The sequence below is a fragment of the Cyanistes caeruleus genome, chromosome 6 (genome assembly GCF_971803275.1).
Source record: "Cyanistes caeruleus chromosome 6, bCyaCae1.hap1.1, whole genome shotgun sequence".
NCBI classification, from domain to species: domain Eukaryota; kingdom Metazoa; phylum Chordata; class Aves; order Passeriformes; family Paridae; genus Cyanistes; species Cyanistes caeruleus.
The window spans coordinates 65641755-65662283 of NC_141706.1; the positions used below are offsets into that span (position 1 = coordinate 65641755).

Below are 20529 nucleotides of genomic sequence, written 5' to 3' on the forward strand. Positions count from 1 at the left end.
AATTTTCTGCTGTTCTTTAGCTTCTTCCTTTGTTAGAGCAGGTACACTTCCTGGGATTATTGCTAAGGGTAACTGGTTAACTTGTTACTGGTCATCCAAGCTGACCATGCAATTGCAAAGAGCTGGAAATACCTCAAAGCACCACAAAACTGCCACCTCTCTGGAGAGTGATTAACCAACACTTGCATGGAGAACAAGTTCTTACAGGCACTGCCAGCAAGACTGAAAATCTGTGTCTCAAGATGTCATCGCAGGGGCTTGACAGTGTCAGCAACACACAGTTCAAGAATAATCAACAAAAACCTTTCCAAAGGGCTTTGGCTGAAGTACAAATCCTTCAAACCAGCCAGAAACAGTGTCCTGAGCCACACCTTCAACCCCCAGCTCCTGCCACAGTCCAACCTTCAGCTACAAAATAAACATACACAGGGTTAATGATGAAGAATATTTACTTTCCTTCATATGGTACATTCTGTAAAGTGCTAAGTTCCTAAATTATACTGAGTTAAAATGATACACGGCTCTAGTATTTTAAACACAATAAATATAGAATGAGCCTTGTGCAACTGCACTTGCAAGTTTTATTCTTTTTTTAGTAGACAGCCTAAATTTAGTAGTCAAAATAGCCTCCAATAGTGCTCCAAGAAAATCTAGGAAGCAGTTATAAATAAAATCACATCCTTCAGAGCTATCCTACGCACTTCTCCTGTCCACATTGCACGGGTAAGCAGCGCTCCTGCGAGCATATGGAGCGAGGAAAAATAAGGAAGCTGAAAATTACCCAACAAAAAAAAAAAAAGCAAAATCCTACAAGTTAACTCTACATATCCTCCCATAAATAGTCTGGCTTCCACATTTAATCTTAGTGCAAACAACCCAGGTCTTTTATTTTTAACTGCTGTTAAAAAACTCTTCCAGGAAGAACATCTTGCAAGACATGGGTCGATTCATCCTCATCTTGCTCCTTTTTGCTGCAAAGTGGAAAAGACTCCTGCACGAACTGCCTGCACATTGGGCACTGCTGGAAATACTTGATGCAGCCATTGCACAGGCACGTGTGTCTGCAGGGCAGGAGGACCCAGTTCACGGGGCCATTCTGGCAAACAACACAGTCTTTGCTGTTTTCTTCCTGCAATTCTGGTTCATCTCCAGCCAGCCCGGCCTTTTCCAGCAGCCCTCTGTCAGTGCTGCTCTCACCAGGGAAGGTATCGCTGGAGGAGGGTGCAGGGCTATTTGCAGACATGAAGAGTTGCTAAAATACACATAAACACAAGTATTTAGGAGAGAACAAACTCTTCCCCAATCTCTGCACACACAGAGGTGCAGTGGTACTTCTTCCACTGGTCCATTCACTGGGTCAAACAGTGCCAGACCCTGTGTGGGTCCTGGCAGCTGCCTGGTCTCAGTTAAAAGCATTTCAGAAACATGAAACATTACATAAAACAGTGGGAAAATATTAAAGATAAGTCCTCAGACCTTGGCTGCATTAAATCAACATCATGCATGAACTTTAACAGAAGTGCTCAGGTTTTGAGCAGCTCGGGTTTGTTTCTGGTCCATCAGCCTCTGTGCCTAGAGGGATCTTCTATCTGTTCCTACCAAAATTATATCCACCACGCTGTCAAATCTGCTTCACTCAACCCATTCTGCTCTTGCTCATATTCCAATCCCCTACTCCTTTTTTTGCCTTATTTTACGTGAAGCACAAATTCTTCTGGGCATGATTCCTGAGTATAGTGCAAGCAAAAGGAATTTCAAAAAAGTAAGTTTCTTCTGAGGTTTTCCTGATAAAATGGGAATTTTGAAGAAAGGAAATAAACATTCTGGAAAGAAGAAGCATTCAACAGTGAATTTCTTCCTACTGCTTTACTAAGTGGACACGAGGACTCCTAGATTAGAAGCAGGTAATTTCTCCAGAAAATCTTGAATATTTTCATGGAAAATATTTCTGTACAGTAAGTTCCTGTGGCACTACTTAACTGATAAAATAATTTTAACTACCATCCAATTCTTTGCATGACAATAGAAGCCTTGTACTAATTTAGGCTCCTGAAAGCCTACACAAGCTAAAGTTAACACTGTCATACACATGAAACCAGACTCCAAGCGTGGCTTACCTTCAGGTCATGGTATTGACCTTGAGCTAGGAGGAGATACTGATACAAAATTCGGCAGGAAAGTCTGTAGCTTTCATCAGGAACGTGAATTACAGCCACCATTGCAATCTACAAACAGAAAAAAAATTCTGTATTTAATAACTTATAACTCATGCTGACAGAACTGGGGATGTTCACCCTGGAAAAGAGAAGGCTCCAGGAAGAGCTCAGAGCTCCTTCCAGTGTGTAAAGGGGCTCCAGAAGAGCTGGAGAGGGACTTGGGACAAGGGATGGAGGGACAGGACACAGGGAATGGCTTCCCACTGCCAGAGGGCAGGGATGGATGGGAGATTGGGAAAGAATTCTTCCCTGTGAGGGTGGGCAGGCCCTGGCACAGGGTGCCCAGAGAAGCTGTGGCTGCCCCTGGATCCATGGAAGTGTTCCAGGCCAGGTTGGACAGGGCTTGGAGCAGCCTGGGATAGTGGAAGGTGTCCCTGACCATGGCAAGGGTGAAATAAGATGATCTTAAGGTTCCTTCCAACCCATATTGTTCCAAGATTCTCTGATTTGCTTTGGTACAGCTTCTGACCTGCTGAATTCCTTAGACAATCAGGAATTCAACAATGGTGACTTCAAGCACTGATCAAAAAAAAAATAAAAATAAAAAAAAATACACTGGACAAGGTATAAACAGGATGTGGCATGAGAGAGCCCTTGGTGCTCCTTCAGCTTCCCACCCTGCTTCCCCATGGAGCTTTTCTGTGGCCAGTTTATAGCAGAGACCTGCTCTGGCTGCTCCCACCTCATGGAATTACACCCCAAACTGGAAAGGCACCTGAGCAATCTTCTCCACTTTCTCCCTCTTCCCTCACAAACACACGGACTGCTGTTTTTAGACTCCAAAATTCACTAAGAAGTGATTGGCTTGTAATCTGAGCAGGCAAAAGACAAATTTCACTGGAAAGGATTGTGAACCCCCACAGGCTGACTTTAGATAATTCCTCTGGAAATACAAGCACTCTAAGCTTGCATGCTGTGCCTATCAACCCCCACCCTGCCCAAATTACGTAATAGCCTCTAAAAAGCTGGGAAAAAGAAAGTGAAATTCAATATTATTGTAGTTCCCAGAAGCTGTCAAAAGAGAAATGAAATATAGAAGCTGTTTTACTTTAAAAAGAAATTTAAAGGCAAATTAGACTTGCACTTCAAAATCCACACATGGCTAATTAAATACAGAGTTCAAATGTGTATGTACCTACACATATGGATTTATAAGAACTGAATTCACTATTCCTTGGCAAAAGAGTCCTTTTTTTCTAAATCACAGTGCCTGAGATCTAAGCTTCCACTTTAGCTGTGACAGTCTTCCAGTAATTTCTGTAACTTTATATACGGTCATGCTAATTTTCTGGATCTAGAGAAAAATTATGGCACAAAACCAAGTAGGGATGATCTTGCCACAAAACCAGTTAGGATGAAAATCAGACCCCTCACCTCCCTCAGGAAAGAGACATTGGAACACCATCCACAGTGATGGACACCCACACAGACCCCCCAAATAATTCAAAATGATATTATCACACTGGCAAAGATCCATTTCCACACTTCATTTCTATTTTACAAGTTTGTTTCAACAAACCAGGCGCAATTCTGACATTTGTCTGGCAAGAAGTTCAGGTGGAGTTACTCCTTGACTGGATTTACAGATTCTAGATGTGTTCCTTTCCTCCAAAATCAGAGGAAAAATACCTCTCCCATTCTCCTTCCATGCCTCTCTTTTATGTTAAGGCTCAAAAGAGAGGTGTTACAAATTCATGCCCATGCTAATGTCAAATACGTTCAAATATTGCATTTAGAGTCTCTTTACGTTAAACTAATCGGACACCTGAACCTATAAAAATGTATTAAAACATTAAAATATCTCAAGTTGGGATGGGTGGGAGAAGGGCAGTCCTAAAGTCAGGTGACAAGAAGCCAAGAATAACCATCACCTGGAAAAGGGACAGATTTTTTAGGCACTGGTGTGATTACAGCTTATAGGTGAATGCAGGGAAAAGGGTTCAGTGGGTTTAGGCAATTTGTTTCCAAGTTCAGTTGTGCTACCATTCAAGGAGTTGGTGCAAGCAGATTATCAATCCAACGAGAAGATGAGAGATAAAAATGTGTCTCAAATCATTCAGAGATCATCGATTTAGAGCTTATAAAGGGTATTGAACAGCATGTGGCAAGGCTGAAGCTGCTTTAATAGCAAAAGATTAGGAGGAGATCTTTTTTGGGGAGCTGAGTATCTCCTATCAGCCTCAAGCCAGACCTTTATCCTTTCCTGTAAGTGTCCTGGAGTTGGCTCCTGTGAGACACAACCATGACACAGACTTGGGGCAGAAAGGTAATTTCTAGGTTTCTAACAGCCAAGTCAGCAATCAGCTCCATATCTCTGCCAGACACTCATAAAAAAAATCCTCCTGCCTTGCCAACAGAATCCAAGAGTCTGTGTAAGCGCAAGAGCTCCACCACAGGCCCGTGTGATCCTAGAAATCAGAGTAACAGGTAACAGCAAACTGCCCCAAGCCTTATTCCTCTGACCACAGGGACCTTGGCAGGCAGAAGCTTTGGGGAAATCACAAACATCTTTTCAATGCTGTAGTGAATAAGTAAAGAGTAAGCAAAGTCTCTCTGTAAGGTTTGGAAGTCAAAGCTTTGAACTGCTCTATTTTAGAAAATAAGAAAGTGAGGGACCAAATTCTAGGGAATGGGAAAGTGAAGCTGCTTTGTTCAAGCCTCTCTCCTGAAACATTCAGACTTTAAACACAGTGACCCTGAAATATATTCTGATATTACTTACAATATCATATATTTCTCTGTCTTCTTCATCTGCTAATGTCAGCAGTGCTACCAAGGGATAGTGAGCTCTAGGCACCGGGCCAAAATCCACAACTTGAGCATCTTCTGGTAACTGACAATATTTCTCTGCCTTGTCATTTTTTTTAATGCTTTGTCTGTGTCAAGGAAAACAATCAGTGGTTGCAGTTGCAGAGAGATGTGATGTTTGCATAAAGAATATTTCTCATTGTGTTTGTTCATAAACGAGTTGTGCCAAAATCTGCGGCACGTTCACCAGCCTCAACGCTCCCTGTGCCAAAAAAACCCAACAGATTTTGTCAAAACAACTCAAAAAAAGGATACAAGTGCTGTTGTTTGTAGAGGTATTCGTTGTAGAGAGCATCCTCTAATGCCTGAGGAGTCTTTATTCTGAAGCAGTAGACGTGTTTCTGCAGCGCTTCGTGGAGTTTCTGGACGTTGCAGCCCCAGTAGCAGGTGAGGACACAGTCCTCCAGGCAGTCAGGTGTCAGGGTTACACCCCCTTGGAGAAAGAGGAGAGGGATTTCATTAACTCACCACGTGCAGGAATCCTGGAATTGCTAAGCCTAGATGCTTGAAGAGCTACAAGCAGAAAACAACTTCAGTGTTTTTATCATAGAATCATAGAATGGTTTGGGTTGGAAGGGACCTGAAAGCCCATCCAGTTCCACCCCCTGCCATGGGCAGGGACACCTCCCACTATCCCAGAGTGCTCCAAGCCCTGTCCAACCTGACCTTGGACACTTCCAGGGATCCAGGGGCAGCCACAGCTGCTCTGGGCAACCTGTACCTCACAGGGAAGGATTTCTTCCCAATATCCCATCTATCCCTGCCCTCTGGCAGTGGGAAGCCATTCCTCCTTGTCTTGTCCCTCCAGGCCCTGGTAAAAGTCTCTTCTTCTAGGCTCCCTTCAGGTACTGGAAGGCTGCAATTAGGCCACCCCTAAAATGCTAAACATTATAAAGTAACAAAAATTATTTATCATTATAAACAAATCTTCTAACAATTTAGATTCAGCTTAGTGTTCATGGAAGTCAGTGGGGATGAGGAAGTGAGTGTGAGGACATAAAATGGTTGATTAAGCTCATGAAAATACCACATGCATTTTATGAAGGGTAAATTTTAACTTCTGGTAATACTTTACACACTCACTGGCAGGTACAGGAGCCCAAGCCTTAGCCCAAAGTCCTTTCCCTCCTGAGATTATTGTATTAATTAGATCACTCATCTACAAAATTCTCTGTGGTCTCAAAGAATAAGGCTCTTGATCATGCAGAGGAAAAAAAGAGTATCTGTGCTCTCCACTCTTTTTCCAAAAACCTGTCATCTTCTAAACACTTCCTGCACAAACAGGACCAGGAGTGCTCAAAGCTCCTGAAAAATCCCAGTTACCTGAACTGTTGGATTTGTTGTGTTGGGGGGGTTTTATGTTGAGGGAGGGGGAAAATCTGCTGCAGCCCTTCCTCATGCATTGGAAGGCCCCACATCCATGTGGGTGGAAGATGCTCAGCCTTGCTCTCTGCCCCCCAGTGATGCAGAAAGCCATGAATTCCACTTCCTGTGTGGGTGATTTCAGGAATGATAGGGATGGCTTGAACTCTGATACAAACAGATATTTAAATTCAGTTTCCATTGGAGAACAGATAGAGAAAGAGGGTGATGATTTATTTATCTATATATTAAAAACATTGCACTTCCAAACACTGCTGAAGATCTGGGCTTAGATTTAAGTGGGTGGCACATATTCCATAATGAATTCTGTACAATTCTACAATTCCATGAAATTTATAGAAACGCCCACAGTGGTTGGTAATTTGCAAATGTTTTAGTTACTTAAAGATCTGTAATAGCAGGAAGTGTTCCATTAATAAGAATTAAACTGTACCTCCTGATCCAAACATTTCACTTTTTAGAAACACTACGTTTATAAACTGTGTAAAAACTTATTTCTGTTGGAATGGAAGCATATTTCTGAGGAATTATGATAGAGAAAAAGGATGAGAGCAAGAACAATGATCTTTAAGGTCCCTTCCAACCCAAACCATCCTATGATTCTAAGCAGAAAATGGAAAGTACCAAGTTCAGGAATGCAAATTGACAAAAATCACATAAGAATTCTACTGACTTGTTACTGAAGCTGCAGCAGGATTAGGGATCTCTAACCCAAAAGGATTCTTCACTTGTCTCATCCGCTTTTTCAACACCCTTGTGCTGGATTCTGTCTCTTCTGAGTTCCTCAGAATAACAGGAACACCCAAACCAAACCTAGGAGACACAAAACAAGAAGAACAAGTGGGTTCAGTGTTAGTGTTGACATATTTGATTTTTTTTTGTCAGCTCTAAATAGCAAGCAGCAGGACAAACAGCGGTAGCTTGGCTTTCCCGAATATCTGCTGGGATGCATGGACGATATATCCTGCCATTTCGACTTCAGCTTTTTGTCAGAAGACAGGAGTCTGCACAGTGATGCAGGGAATCTTTAAAGGGGGAATATTTTGCGCTGGGTTTTCACAAAGAGAATAAAATTGATGAGAGCTGTCAGTGCCCTCTAGTGGTACAGAGTTAGGCCAGAATTTCCTCCCGTCTTGAGTCCTGCAGAACTGAGCACTATTCCAGCCTCCACCCGTGAGCAGGGACACTTCGCACTAGAGCAGGTTGCTCCAAGTCCCATCCAACGCAGCCTTGAACAATTCCAGGGATGGGGCAGCCACAGCTTCTCTGGGAATTCCGTGTCATGGCCTCATCTCCATCACAGCCAAGAATTCCTTCCTAATCTCCAACCTCAAGCTGCTTTCTGTATGTTTTTCATGGAAACCATTCCTTTCACGGAAACATTTGGATTTCATCAGTGGCATCACCGAAGGCTCTTGGCCATCCTTGATTTGAGCACACAGAGGGTCAGCTCTCTCTTCTACAAGGGAAAACACCCACAGTGACTTCCCTGGGGCTGTACAGGAATATCCCAGTTAAACATCTCACAAAAAAAAACAGAGGCGGCAGCTGTTTCCCTCCTTCAATATCCAAACCTACACGGAGCCAATCTCTGAAGCTGTGCATAAAGGTGCTTCCTGTTTTATACCAGAATCTGCCTGATTGTGAAGGAAAATTCCTGTTCCTTGGAAACTTTCTTTGCTAGTTGAAAGCAATGGGATTATCCTCACGAGAAGCTGAAAGATAAAAGAGCCTCTGGTAAGGTTTTAGCAGCAGGTGAAGGCATGGAGGTCTTTCTATTCCACAGTAAGGTGTGGTTTTCTGTAAATTTCTGTAAGTGTAGGAAGGATGAATAAAGATATAGTTTTTATTTTATGATCTAACAGTCCAGATCATTAGCTGGTAGAGGAGAATGTTAATTTCTTCAGAGTAATGCTAGCTGATAAAAAGCAGGAATTTCCAAGGGTTTAGTTAATGAATTAATGTTTCTGCAGAGCCAGACCTCCAACTGGTGCTGAACCTCCAGCTCCTCCTAACAGGAGCATTCCCCTCCAGCTAAAAATACAATGCCCAGGTAATCAGGTGATCTAAATTCCACTTCAGCCCTGTGCACAGGGCACCTGTGGGACTGGCTCTGGAAGCTGCCCATGCATTAACCTACTTGGACTGTGAGCAGAGCCACAGGTATCCAGGGTTGGCCAGAGGAACAGATGCTCCTCCCATCACTTTTGCAAGGCTTGACAAATGAGAACATGAACATTCCTGAACAGTTGGAATTTTTCAGGCTGACTGACACCACCACAAACACATCATTAAACAAATTTATGCTGAAAATTATTAGGGAGCTCAAATGCCACTGCAGCAATAGATCAGGTATTCTGTGCTCTGGTGACACCATTTGCATTTACAGTGCTCTGGGTGGCAAATGAAGGATTTGAGTTGTTTTCCTGAGCAAGTTCAGGAGAACTTGAGCTGTAACTGCAGCTGCAGGCACTGGGAAATCCCTTGGAGGCTCCTGGTCATGGCCATGACACAGAATTCCAAGGAAGCAGCAAATACCTCTGAGCAGTGGCCTACACATTCACCTCCTTGTATGTGCTGAGCTTCTGGCTATGGCTCCTCTTTGATTAACAGGCCCTTAATACTCCATTCTGAAGGAAAAAAAGCATATATTTCCATAAACTGCAATAACACCTAGTGCACGTGCAACTAGAATCTCTGATCCTGAAAAAAAATGCCTTTGGGCAGTCCTCTGCACACCAGTACCCAAAAGACACCAGTGGACAGGTGCCATGCAAGGATCTTGTAGTACACATCTACTTCAGACCTTTCTGAGCAGGGGATTGCCAGCATTTACTACAAGTTGAAGAATAATGATTAAATTGGCAAAAGGATGAGTGCTTAGGGATAGACATTATGAAGATTCATCTAAATCATGGTTCAGTATCATATCTTTTTTTTAAGATCCCTTTATCACAAGCACTTTGCAGATATTAATGTGGAACCAATGAGAGGAAGTTCAACGACTCCTGTTTTATTTTCACCGCAAGCCACGTGAGTCTGGTGTGTGTATGTAGCCACAATTCCTGCATGAAAGATTTTAACTGCCAATCAGTGCTCTGCATTATAAACCAAAATTTACATTTACAGCCACTCCTGAGAGTCAGGGACATTCAAGGAGCCGTTTCTGAAAAAGGGAACAGTGGCATTTTTTCGGCATCCTCTTAAACACAAGCAGAAGCTCTTTCACTCACCACCCCTCGAGGCACTTGAGATCAGTTCACAGATGTACAGAAACATTTAGGTTGGAAAAGACCCTGGATGCACCCAGGAACTTGTGCAGAGCCAGAAGGTCCCCCTGAGCGTCCTTTTCTCCAGACTGAGCCCCTTTCCCAGCTCCCTCAGCCTCTCCTGGGGCTCCAGACCCTTCCCCAGCTCTGCTCCCTTCCCCGGACACACAAACACAGCTCAGCAGATACAAACGCATTGCTTGCCAATATTATGAACGATATTACAAAAAAAACATTAAGAAATCACTTCGGTATTACTAAGAGAGGAACGAGCTTAACAAAAATACGTATATTTTTTTAAAAAAAATATTTTTATTGCTCGTTTAGAAGCCTAGGAGTGTTTGTGTTGGAATGGACCGTTCCAAGCCCCTGCCGTGGGCCTGGCCTTGCCCCACCTCAGCACAGCCCAGGCCCCCCGGGCCGAGCCCCACCGGCCCCAGAGCACTGACCAGCCGAGGACGAGCGCGCTGGTGACGAGGAAGCAGACGGACACCAGGGCGATGTAAAACAGCGGCGAATACTCGTACAGCGTAACCAGGAACACGGCAGCCATCGGGGCGGCCGCGCCGCCCTCAGCCCGCGACTGAAGCCGCTGCCTTCAGGCTGCCAGCGACGGGGTGGAGCCATGGAAATACCGAGTGAAGCCGCTGCCCTCAGGCTGCCAGCGACGGGGTGGAGCCGTGGAAATACCGAGTGAAGCCGTTGTCCTCAGGCTGCCAGGGACGGGGTGGAGCCATGGAAATACCGAGTGAAGCCGCTGCCTTCAGGCTGCCAGGGACGGGGTGGAGCCATGGAAATACCGAGTGAAGCCGCTGCCCTCAGGCTGCCAGGGACGGGGCGGGACCATGGGAACACCGCTGCCCTCAGGCTGCCAGGGACGGGAGGGAGCCATGGGAACACCGCTGCCCTCAGGCTGCCAGGGACGGGATGGAGCCATGAAACACCGACTGAAGCCGCTGCCCTCAGCCTGCCAGGGACGGGATGGAGCCATGAAACACCGACTGAAGCCGCTGCCTTCAGGCTGCCAGCGACGGGGCGGGACCATGGAAACACCGCTGCCCTCAGGCTGCCAGGGACGGGGCGGGACCATGGCGGCCCCAGGGTTCCAAGGTTGAAACAAACACATGAAACGTCACAGATGAAATATTATGTCGAAGACAACTTTATTAAAATACATAATAGAAATAAAAGTATCGTTTGTATCCGTATGCTATAATAATATCGATAGTTTCTATCAATTCCAACATGTATAGCTATTCTACATCCTATGACATCAATTACATTAAATATGCCATATACAATTTATAAAAAACAAATAAAAATATACTCTTACTTAATATTTTAAAATTCTAGCATATTATATTTCACATAAAAATCTCATATTTCATATAATACAATGGTATGTAATACAATTTTAATAATAAAAAATGTGTAATTCCAAATAAATTTATATTCCCATGCAACAAAATTCTACTCCTACATTTCTGCTAGCTTGTATGTATAACAAATAAATATTATTACTAAAAACACCAGTTAATATATTGTACAACCTTATTAATCAAGAAAAAATTATCTAAATAAAATAAAAATACATAGTTATTTCTAAACTTGCCTGTCACAGCTGATCTCCACAAGTCAGGCCACAGCAGGGTCCCCCAAGCCCTGGCACTCTGCCTCAGGCTGTTTTGCACCAGCTCCTGAAGTGGCTGAGTCACCTCCTGCTCCAGGTAATCAAAATGCTGCTCCATGCACTGAAATGTAATATCCATACAAACTACCCTCCACCACCTGTGGGGACTGGATAAGGCTTTATAAAGCAAGAGAAGGATTATTGTGCCTACGTCCTCTGCATTCTCCAATTCCAGACTACTTTTTCTGCATCCTAACCCTTCCAAGAGCTCAGTGAAACCCAGAGGAGAGGGGCCTACTGTGTCCCCATTCCCCCCGTGCCTTCCTCCCTGTGTTCAGGCGAGCGCAGAGAGGGCAGGGATTCCTGCCTGCCCCGTGTCCTGTCTGCCTGTCAGGCCTGTCCCAGGGCAGCCGGGCTGTGATTCCTGTCCCCTGTCCCCCCAGCCCTGCTTTCCCTGATGCCCTGCTCCCAGAGCCCTGTCCCTAGGCAGAGCCTGTATGCTTCTGGAGGAAATTTGCCCTTGTCACTCCTGAGCCCTTGGCAGAGGCGCTGGCTCCTGGCAGTGCGCTCAGGCTCCAGGTGCCCTTTCAAGTCTGTAAAGCATCAGGAGGGCTGTTGCTGTTGTGTGCTTGCAGAGACCTCTTAGAGCCACAGTGATGGCACTCGGGGCAGGATTCAGCTTTGCCACCGTGCCAGAGGCTGGAGAGCTCATTGTGCCTCAGCTTTGTCCCTGGCAGCTGCCAGTCACAGCTGCAGTGGCAGTGAGGTGACCCAAAGCCACCTCCCTGGCAGCACACAGCTGATTTTTGCTTCCTCCTTGCCCTGGAATGGGGGCTATTGGCAAGGAATTGTCGGCTGTGAGGGCTGTGAGGACCTGGCACAGACTGCCCTGAAAAGCTGTGGTTGCCCCATCCCCTGCAAGTGTTCAAGGCCATGTTAGGTGGGATTTGGAGCATCCTGGTTTAGGGACAGGTGTTCCAACCCGCAGCACTTTGGGGTGCATTCCAACCCAAACCAGACCGTGATTGCATGATTAGGTGGGATATCAGGAAAAGGTTTGTCCCCCAGAGGATGGTCAGGCACTGAACAGGCTACTGAGGGAACATTCATGACCCCAAGGCTGACAGAGAAAGAGCATTTGATCAATGCTTTCAGTCACAGAGTGGGATTTATGGGGTTTTCCTGTGCAGGGCCAGGAGTTGGGCTCAAAGATCCCTGTGGGTCCCTTCCACCTCAGGATATTCTGTGATTTTGTGTGAGGCTTCAATAGTGTTAAGAATAATATGTTACAGTTGCTGTTTGTAAACTCCTTACTTACCTTGTACCCCTGTCCCAGGTTTACTTACCTTGTACCCCTGTCGCAAATTGCTGTACCCCATATTTCTTGTTCCTTGTTCAGCCAGGCCCTGCCCCCTCTCCCAAGTTGCTGTACCCTGTGTTTCTTGTTCTGTGTTCAGCCAGGCACTGCCCGCACTGCTCCTAGACTCCCACATGGCAACATTGTATCCCTTTCCCGAGTTGCTGTACCGTCCTGAGGAGGAAGATGACATACTGACTTTTATGCAAACGAGAGAGACCAGAGACTTATGGGATGCACCCAGACTGGAAAAGACCCCAAAACAACGAGCCACGCAAAAGGGAAGGAATAGAACCAGCACCATCTAACAAGGAAGACCCAGAGGAGTCCCCTGGCTTCTTTCCAGGGGCCGACATAACCTCGAGGAGACTCGACTGGGATGACAGCCTAGACTAGGAGGCTGAAAGGAGGAGTCTTCCCGGGGACTCCCGTGAGGAAGGAAGGCCCAGCTCTGTCCTAGTGACAGAGCTGCACGGATCCTCCTCTTCTGCGGTGTCCAGTGGGAGCAGTGGCGGTGTGCGCAACCCCTCGGGCCCCCACCCCAGAGCTGTGCTGCTTAATAAAGGCCTTTTTAAAAGGAGCTGGTCTCCTGGCCCGTTTATCACAGCTTGGGGGCTCGTCCGGGATAGCCACGCCCTGAAGAGGACCAGGGACGGGACAGCTGCCCACCCTATTGGGCCTCCGGGGGACAGCTGGCTATACCGGACCCAGAAGAACAGCCTGGGATCGACATCGCAGAAGAGCACCGGATTGGGTAAGCCACCGGTGGCGGCTAGGAGGCAAGGGGGAATTCTCCCACCACTCACTTACAGTCAGCCCTCGCGCAGAAGCTATTCTCACTGGGGAAGGGGGATAGTCAGGGAGCGGAGGGGCAGGGGGTTCCGGGGTGAGCCCTGCTGACCAAATCTTGTGGACGGCACTGAGACAGGGACGGGGGAAGGTCCCAGGAGCGTCTAGTGCTAGGGTCCCCTCGACGTCGACCCAGGAGTGCTCATAGTCTTCGCTGGCAAGGGGGTCAGGGAGGCGAGGCGCGAGGGGAACGGGATTGGGGTGTAGGGAGGGGCAAGCGGAACCTGCAAGCCCCGCTGGGACCTAACCCCCGGGGCAAGCGGAGACTGCAAGCCCCAGAAAATTCAAAGTGTGAGTGGAAGGCCGGCCGAGTGTAAGAAAGGGTGTGGGTTCCTGTGTGAGAAGATTGAGTGTATTCCCTAGTGTGAAAGGAGGAGAGAGTGAATTCCTAGAGTGTGAGTTTTTGTTGAGGTTTGAAAGGTCAGTTGTCTGTCATTAGAAATTTTTTTAGTTTGAGTAGGAGTACCTTTATAAAGTTTAAGTAAGGGCCAGTTTTAAGTTAGAGGTTGTGTTGTTTGTCAGTTCCAGTTTTGTTCGAGTAGAGGCACCCTAAGATTTTTTTAAGTGAAGGCCCGGAGATAGGAGGAGCAATGAGACAATGTTTAAGTAAGAGAGTAGGTCCCAAGGGGAATGAAGAGGCCACCAGAACCATTCCCCCTGGTAGCCCATCAGGGCAAACGTTAAATTGCTGGGATGCACAAGAGGCCACCAAGGGCCTAGACCGGATCAAGATGATCCATTACTGTATAGAGGTCTAGCCCAAACTAGAGATACAAGGACAGTGGCCTTGGTATGGTACTAAAGATCCTTGGATGTGCTCCCAACTGTACCAGCATCTGAAAACCGGAAGAACTGAGCCCAGAAAGAGTATCAGGGTATTCTAGCCATACCTGCACCAAAAACAAAGAGGGACATAAGAAAACTCTTAAGCCTTTTTAGATATTGCAAACTATGGATGGAACAATATACCCAGAGCATCAAGTTTCTTTATGAAAAGCTAGTTGATTGTGAACCCATAAGGTAGACAGCTGAAGATGAAGCGTAATTAAATCGGCTGAAGGTTAAGCTGTCCTCAGCACCAGTTTTAAGCCTGCCTGACTTAAAAAAAAAAAAGAATTTGATTTGTTTGTCAACTCTGAAGAAGGGACTGCATATGGGGTTCTGACCCAGGAATGGGGAGGATGTCGTAAGCCCATAGCCTGTCAATCCAAACTGCTGGACCCAGTAGGTCGTGGGTGGCCCACCTGCGTGCAATCAATAGCTGCTGCTGCCATTTTAATAGAAGAGGCCCAAAAGCTAACCCTACAGGGTAAGATCAGAGTCCACACACCACATGATTTAAAAACAATCTTGAGCCGAAAGGCTCATCAGTGGCTGACAGATGCCAGGATATTAAAATATGAAGTCATCCTAATGGATACTAGCAATTTGGAGCTAGTAACCTCCAAGGGCCTGAACCCGGCACAATTTTTGTCACGGGAGCCTCTGCCTGAATTAGAACATGACTGCTTAGAATTGGTAAATCTCCAAACCAAAGTGAGGGAGGATCTGGGAGATGTACCCCTGCCCTATGGGAAGGTACTATTTACTGATGGTTCCTCCAGGGTGGTGGAGGGGAAAAGATATTCAGGGTATGCAGTGGTCATAGAGGTAGGGGAAGGAAAACTATAGAGGTCCTAGAAAAAGGGAGACTACCCCCCAGTTGGTCAGCTCAGTGCTGTGAGGTTCATACTCTAAAGAGGGGTCTGGACTTGCTAGAGAGAGAAAAAGGAACCATCTATACAGATTCAAAGTATGCCTTTCGGATAGTCCATACCTTTGGTAAGATCTGGGAAGAGAGAGGCTACCTGAACTCCAAAGGGAAGAACCTGGCACATGAAGGGCTGATTAAATCAGTATTAGAGTCCTTGACCAAACCCAAAGAGATTGCAGTGGTCCACATGAAGGGGCATCAGAAGGGAGACTCCTTAGAAAGCAGAGGGAACCGACTTGCTGACCAAGCAGCTAAAGAAGTGGCCTTAGATCCAAAGGAATCGGTGAAAATTTTTAAACTGGATGAGGTAGTAACTGAAGAGGACGGAAAAAAGAAACCAATATTTACCAAGAAAGAGTGGGAAGTAATAAAAAAATTAGAACTGTCTCAAGGAGAACAAGGAGAATAGTTAACCTCAGATGGGCGAAAGTTTCTGAACAAGGCCTTAGCCTGGAAAATATTAAATGAGATACATGAACTGACTCATTGGGGAACCCAAGGGTTGTGTGATCATTTTCTGAGAGAAAACCTATACTTGGGAGCAACATCTAGCAAAGGGCCACCTGGTTAGTCAATACCAGAGATTCCACCAACCGAGCAGGTCCTGCCCAGTCTGAGTCTTTACATGTAGTAGACGGAGACAAAGTCCCAGTAGTACATGTCAGAGGTCTGCTAGGGAAGACAGTTTGGGTCAATTCTACCTTGGGCACAGACAAAACCCACTCGTGGGGTTGTCTTTGCTCAAGGACCAGGTTGTACATGGTGGATAATGCAGAGAGATGGAACAACACCATGTGTACCTCAGGGAGACCTGATCATTGGATAAAAGGTTACTGCCATTGTCTGTACCTTAAACCACGCAGACATGAAACAGAAGGAAATGTGTAAGTGTTGAAGGTATGAGCAAGTGAAAGATGGTGTATTGAGTAAGTAAAATGAGAGAGTGGGGAATCCTGCAGCTCTCCAGCGTGGGGGGGGTCTGGATTCAGTAGCTTGTTGTGAGGCTTGACAGGGGCATGATGGATATACTGCTTGTATTTTTTTGGGTGGAACGGAGGGGAAGTTTCTATGTATGTAAATGTGTGCAGAGTTAGAATGTTAGTTTTGGCAGTAAGTCGACGATATGGGGATAAGGGGTGGAAGGTCCTGGGTTGATTATGATGTTAAATTGTATCCCATTTGTCCACCTAACTCAGACACAGGTTCTGTATTCTTAAAATTCCATCTGAGAGTAAAAGTGAGTGGAAAAGAAGCACCAAGTCTGTTATCAGACTGTACTTGCTCCCCCCTGCATCGGGAGTTTTGACTACAGCACAGACAGACAACAAGACACAAATCGCCTTGGCTTTCCAACTAGCTGGAGCAGAGAGGTCTTCCTGGACTGTTTTCTTTCCCTTTTCTGAAACGAATTGAACCTGCTCTGGACTGGGGACTCGGGGGAGCACCGGGAGCTTGCACCCGTGGACTACCGGGAGCCCAGCCTGGGCAGCGGCATTTTCCAGCACCAGAGGGACTGATAACAGAGCCAACACCGCCAGGAAAGAGACCCTCTGAAGTTTGTCATCTCTTCTGAAGGGCGAGAGGTTTTGTAATTTGATATCATTCATTTTTGTGCTGGGTAGTGCTGTGCCTGTGAAATGAACAGGTTTTTTTTTCACTTCTCTCAGAGAAATCTCTTCCCGAACTTGTTGGGGGGTGGGGGGAAAAGAGCCACATGGGTTTGCTTCCCGGGGGGAGCCCCCCCTGGAAGTTTTCTCCCAAATTTGCCCTAAACCAGGATAAAGAGGCAGCCAGAAATAGACTGAGAGAGAAAGAATATAAACAAAGACTGCAGAACTCTGCCGAGTGAGTTGGTTTAAGTGGGAGTGTTCTTAAAGTTCTTGTGGTTGTTGCTGTTAAATATTTTGATGTTAGCAAAGTTGGTTGAATGAAACCCCCCCCACCATGAACTTCTCCCACAGAACATTCTCCAAAAAGGCAACTAAATTAAAGAAGGTGGGAGAAGAAAGACCATACCATCTCTCCTGATCCCCCAAAAAAACCTAAGAGGCAAGACCGGGTGAGGCTAACAGGGAAGGTGAGCCATGAAGCTCCCTAAACTAGCTCATACCGGACTCTTAGGTGGACTGATGTTGGTCCAGCTGGTGAGCCTTGGGATGGGGGACAGTGGAGAAGCATGTATCCCCTATATGATGGAGAGGATCTAAGATCACTGATGAGGGTCCACACAAACATCAATCCCACCTGTTTTGATCACACCAAATTGGAAACCTGTCAGGAGGAAGGAAAGACATATTGGATTACTAGAAATACTGCCTCATTTAGGCAACGTCTTCTTGGAGAATGCCCTGTAGGAGAATCCTGGCTCTGCTTTGAACAGGAGGGACTGAATGATGTAATAAAAGAAAAAACAATTGAAGATAAGGAAAGGTGATCTGGATGAAACACGAGGTAAGAACCTATTCATTGACCTGATGGAGAGAATCAGCAGAGAGTTAAACTTAACCAATTGTTGGGTATGTGGGAACACCCAGATGTCAGATATCTGGCCCTGGGAAGGGATCAGCCTGGCACCTTTAGACATTCTAAGGTGGAAATTAACTGAGCAAAAACCCCAGACAGGGAACAGGGGACGGGAACAATGGGATCTGAAAGCAAGAGTGATTGGGGAAGAATGCATTAAAAGGACAGGAAGAAGATACAAAACCCCTGTGGGAAAAATGGCCTGCAAAAGATACCTGACGGTGAAAGACTCAGGTAGCAGCTGGATCCCCCAAGAACCAAACAGGTATTGGGCCACTGGGAGAAAGGAAAGGGGGTGTATTTATCATGAGGGGTACAAACTGTATGAGTGCGCAGAGAAAGGAATAAACCCTTTTTGGGGGTTAAGAGAACTCTCAAAATACTGGGAACATCCTACAGACACACAGGACACTTTCTGGAAGGCCCCTGAGTATTTATTTTGGATTTGTGGGAGCACTGCCTATACCCACCTCCCAGGGGATTGGGCAGGAAGCTGCACAATAGGGATAATAAAGCCTGCTTTTTTCCTCCTACCTAAGAAATCAGGGTCATACTTGGGAGTCCCCTTGTATGATGACTTAAAAAAAGGCAGTCGAAAGAGGAGGCATGTAATGGACCTAGGAAGCAATCAGAAATGGAAGGGGAAGATCTGGACCCCTGAGGAAATAATTAAGACATATGGACCGGCCATGTGGGCCCAGGATGGATCCTGGGGGTATCGTACCCCAGTCTATATGTTAAATCGAATCATCCGTCTCCAGGCAGTATTGGAAGTGGTGTCAAACAGAACTGCCCTTGCTTTAGACCACATTAGCACACAATTGGCACAAACCAGGGCTGTAGTCTATCAGATTCGGCTGGCGGTAGACTACCTATTGGCAGATGAAGGAGGCATTTGTGGAAAGTTTAATTCCTCTGAATGTTGCCTGGAGATAGATGATAAGAGTGAGGTAATCAAAAACATCTCAAAAGAAATACGAAAGATAGCTTATGTGGGCACCCAGGAATGGACTCCGCTGGTGAACTCAGACTGGTGGAATGACCTTTGGTCCTTCAAAAGAGGGTGGTGGAAAAAAATAGTCTTTATTGCTGTCTGTGCATTTGCAAGTTTCTTGTTCCTACCCTGTTTACTCCCCTGCCTAATCAAGACAGTGACTACCACAGTACAAGCAAGCATCCAGATCCCTGAAATAAAAGATAAGAAGCAGGCCAGGATCATGTTAATGGAGACTCAAAGTCAGGATCGAGAGCACAAAACTGCCAGGGAAATATATGAGCAATATCGAGAATTAAGAGATAAATATTCTCAAGAGCCAGAAGTTAATGGTTGATGCGGGCTAGAGCCCGATCAAAATATAAGAGGGGGGATATTGTTAAGAATAATATGTTACAGTTGCTGTTTGTAAACTCCTTACTTACCTTGTACCCCTGTCCCAGGTTTACTTACCTTGTACCCCTGTCGCAAATTGCTGTACCCCATATTTCTTGTTCCTTGTTCAGCCAGGCCCTGCCCCCTCTCCCAAGTTGCTGTACCCTGTGTTTCTTGTTCTGTGTTCAGCCAGGCACTGCCCGCACTGCTCCTAGACTCCCACATGGCAACATTGTATCCCTTTCCCGAGTTGCTGTACCGTCCTGAGGAGGAAGATGACATACTGACTTTTATGCAAACGAGAGAGACCAGAGACTTATGGGATGCACCCAGACTGGAAAAGACCCCAAAACAACGAGCCACGCAAAAGGGAAGGAATAGAACCAGCACCATCTAACAAGGAAGACCCAGAGGAGTCCCCTGGCTTCTTTCCAGGGGCCGACATAACCTCGAGGAGACTCGACTGGGATGACAGCCTAGACTAGGAGGCTGAAAGGAGGAGTCTTCCCGGGGACTCCCGTGAGGAAGGAAGGCCCAGCTCTGTCCTAGTGACAGAGCTGCACGGATCCTCCTCTTCTGCGGTGTCCAGTGGGAGCAGTGGCGGTGTGCGCAACCCCTCGGGCCCCCACCCCAGAGCTGTGCTGCTTAATAAAGGCCTTTTTAAAAGGAGCTGGTCTCCTGGCCCGTTTATCACAATAGCTGCTCAGCAGTCCCACATTTCTATGGTGTTTGCTGAAACCCTTGGTGAAAAACTGCAGTTTTCATTTATACATTTGGTGTTTAAATCATTAGTATAATTCACTAGAAGTTGTGTCTGAAATGTGAAAGCTGCATCTGTACTTTCATTCTGAGAAAAGCAATTATATTCTTAAATCTGTTATGAAATCCCTGAAGTGCATTTTTCTCTGCTCTAACAGTATCTAAAATTGTGAGTGGCATGGAAAAGGCCAAATATTCATTCCAGCATCAGGAGAGCCTCACACTAAGACCCTAGTATGGACAAACTGTGTGCCCAGCTCTGGCTGCTCCTATTTGTGACTTATGTGCTGGAGACACTGCATGACTTACAGAATTACACTCCACCTGTGCACACAACAAGCGCCACGAGCAGCACAACTTCTGATTCGCCTCATGCTTCAATTCCAGGGTTAAGCGTTCAGTCCTTGCTCTTCTGAAGCCACATTAAGGGCTGTGAAGCCGAACCCACTCCAACCAGACCTGCCACCCCCAGATCCTCTCAGAGCGAAATGGCGCCTCAGCCCGAGCCCGCGAGTTGCCATGGCAACGGCGAGGAGGCGGAACCGCGGCTGCGCGGCAATGGGAAGGGGCGTGGTGCAGTGGAATCACGTGATCCCACGTTTTCCCGCCCTCC

The 20529-nt window shown here is 46.2% G+C and overlaps 1 protein-coding gene across 7 annotated transcripts; it reads right to left on the reverse strand.

Annotated features, from left to right (window-relative positions):
• Positions 1–431: 431 nt before the first annotated feature.
• CGRRF1 (cell growth regulator with ring finger domain 1) lies at positions 432–20502 on the reverse strand. 7 transcript variants are annotated; one of them, XM_086895534.1, is made up of 8 exons: positions 20226–20502; positions 8946–11427; positions 7986–8122; positions 7081–7220; positions 5280–5457; positions 4939–5086; positions 2118–2225; positions 432–1252 (listed from the first exon to the last, which is right to left on the reverse strand). In XM_086895534.1, the coding sequence occupies exons 4-8, from the start codon at positions 7142–7144 to the stop codon at positions 902–904; spliced, it is 849 nt and encodes a 282-aa protein (XP_086751660.1). In that variant the 5' UTR covers positions 7145–7220; positions 7986–8122; positions 8946–11427; positions 20226–20502; the 3' UTR covers positions 432–901. The 7 variants fall into 7 exon arrangements, with proteins under 7 accessions (XP_086751660.1, XP_086751656.1, XP_086751661.1 ...); XM_086895530.1 differs by lacking the exon at positions 7986–8122 and having other exon boundaries at positions 10126–11427; positions 20226–20469; XM_086895535.1 differs by lacking the exon at positions 7986–8122 and having other exon boundaries at positions 11289–11427; positions 20226–20454.
• Between the last annotated feature and the right edge of the window lie 27 nt (positions 20503–20529).

Coding starts and splice junctions, on each gene's coding strand:
- CGRRF1 (XM_086895530.1), bottom strand. CDS start 10,229: ATGGCTGCCGTGTTCCTGGTTACGCTGTACGAGTATTCGCCGCTGTTT. Junction 5,087..5,279: donor CTCTACAAACAACAGCACTT/GTATCCTTTTTT, acceptor ACACAGACAAAG/CATTAAAAAAAATGACAAGG. Junction 2,226..4,938: donor ACAGAGAAATATATGATATT/GTAAGTAATATC, acceptor TTCTGTTTGTAG/ATTGCAATGGTGGCTGTAAT.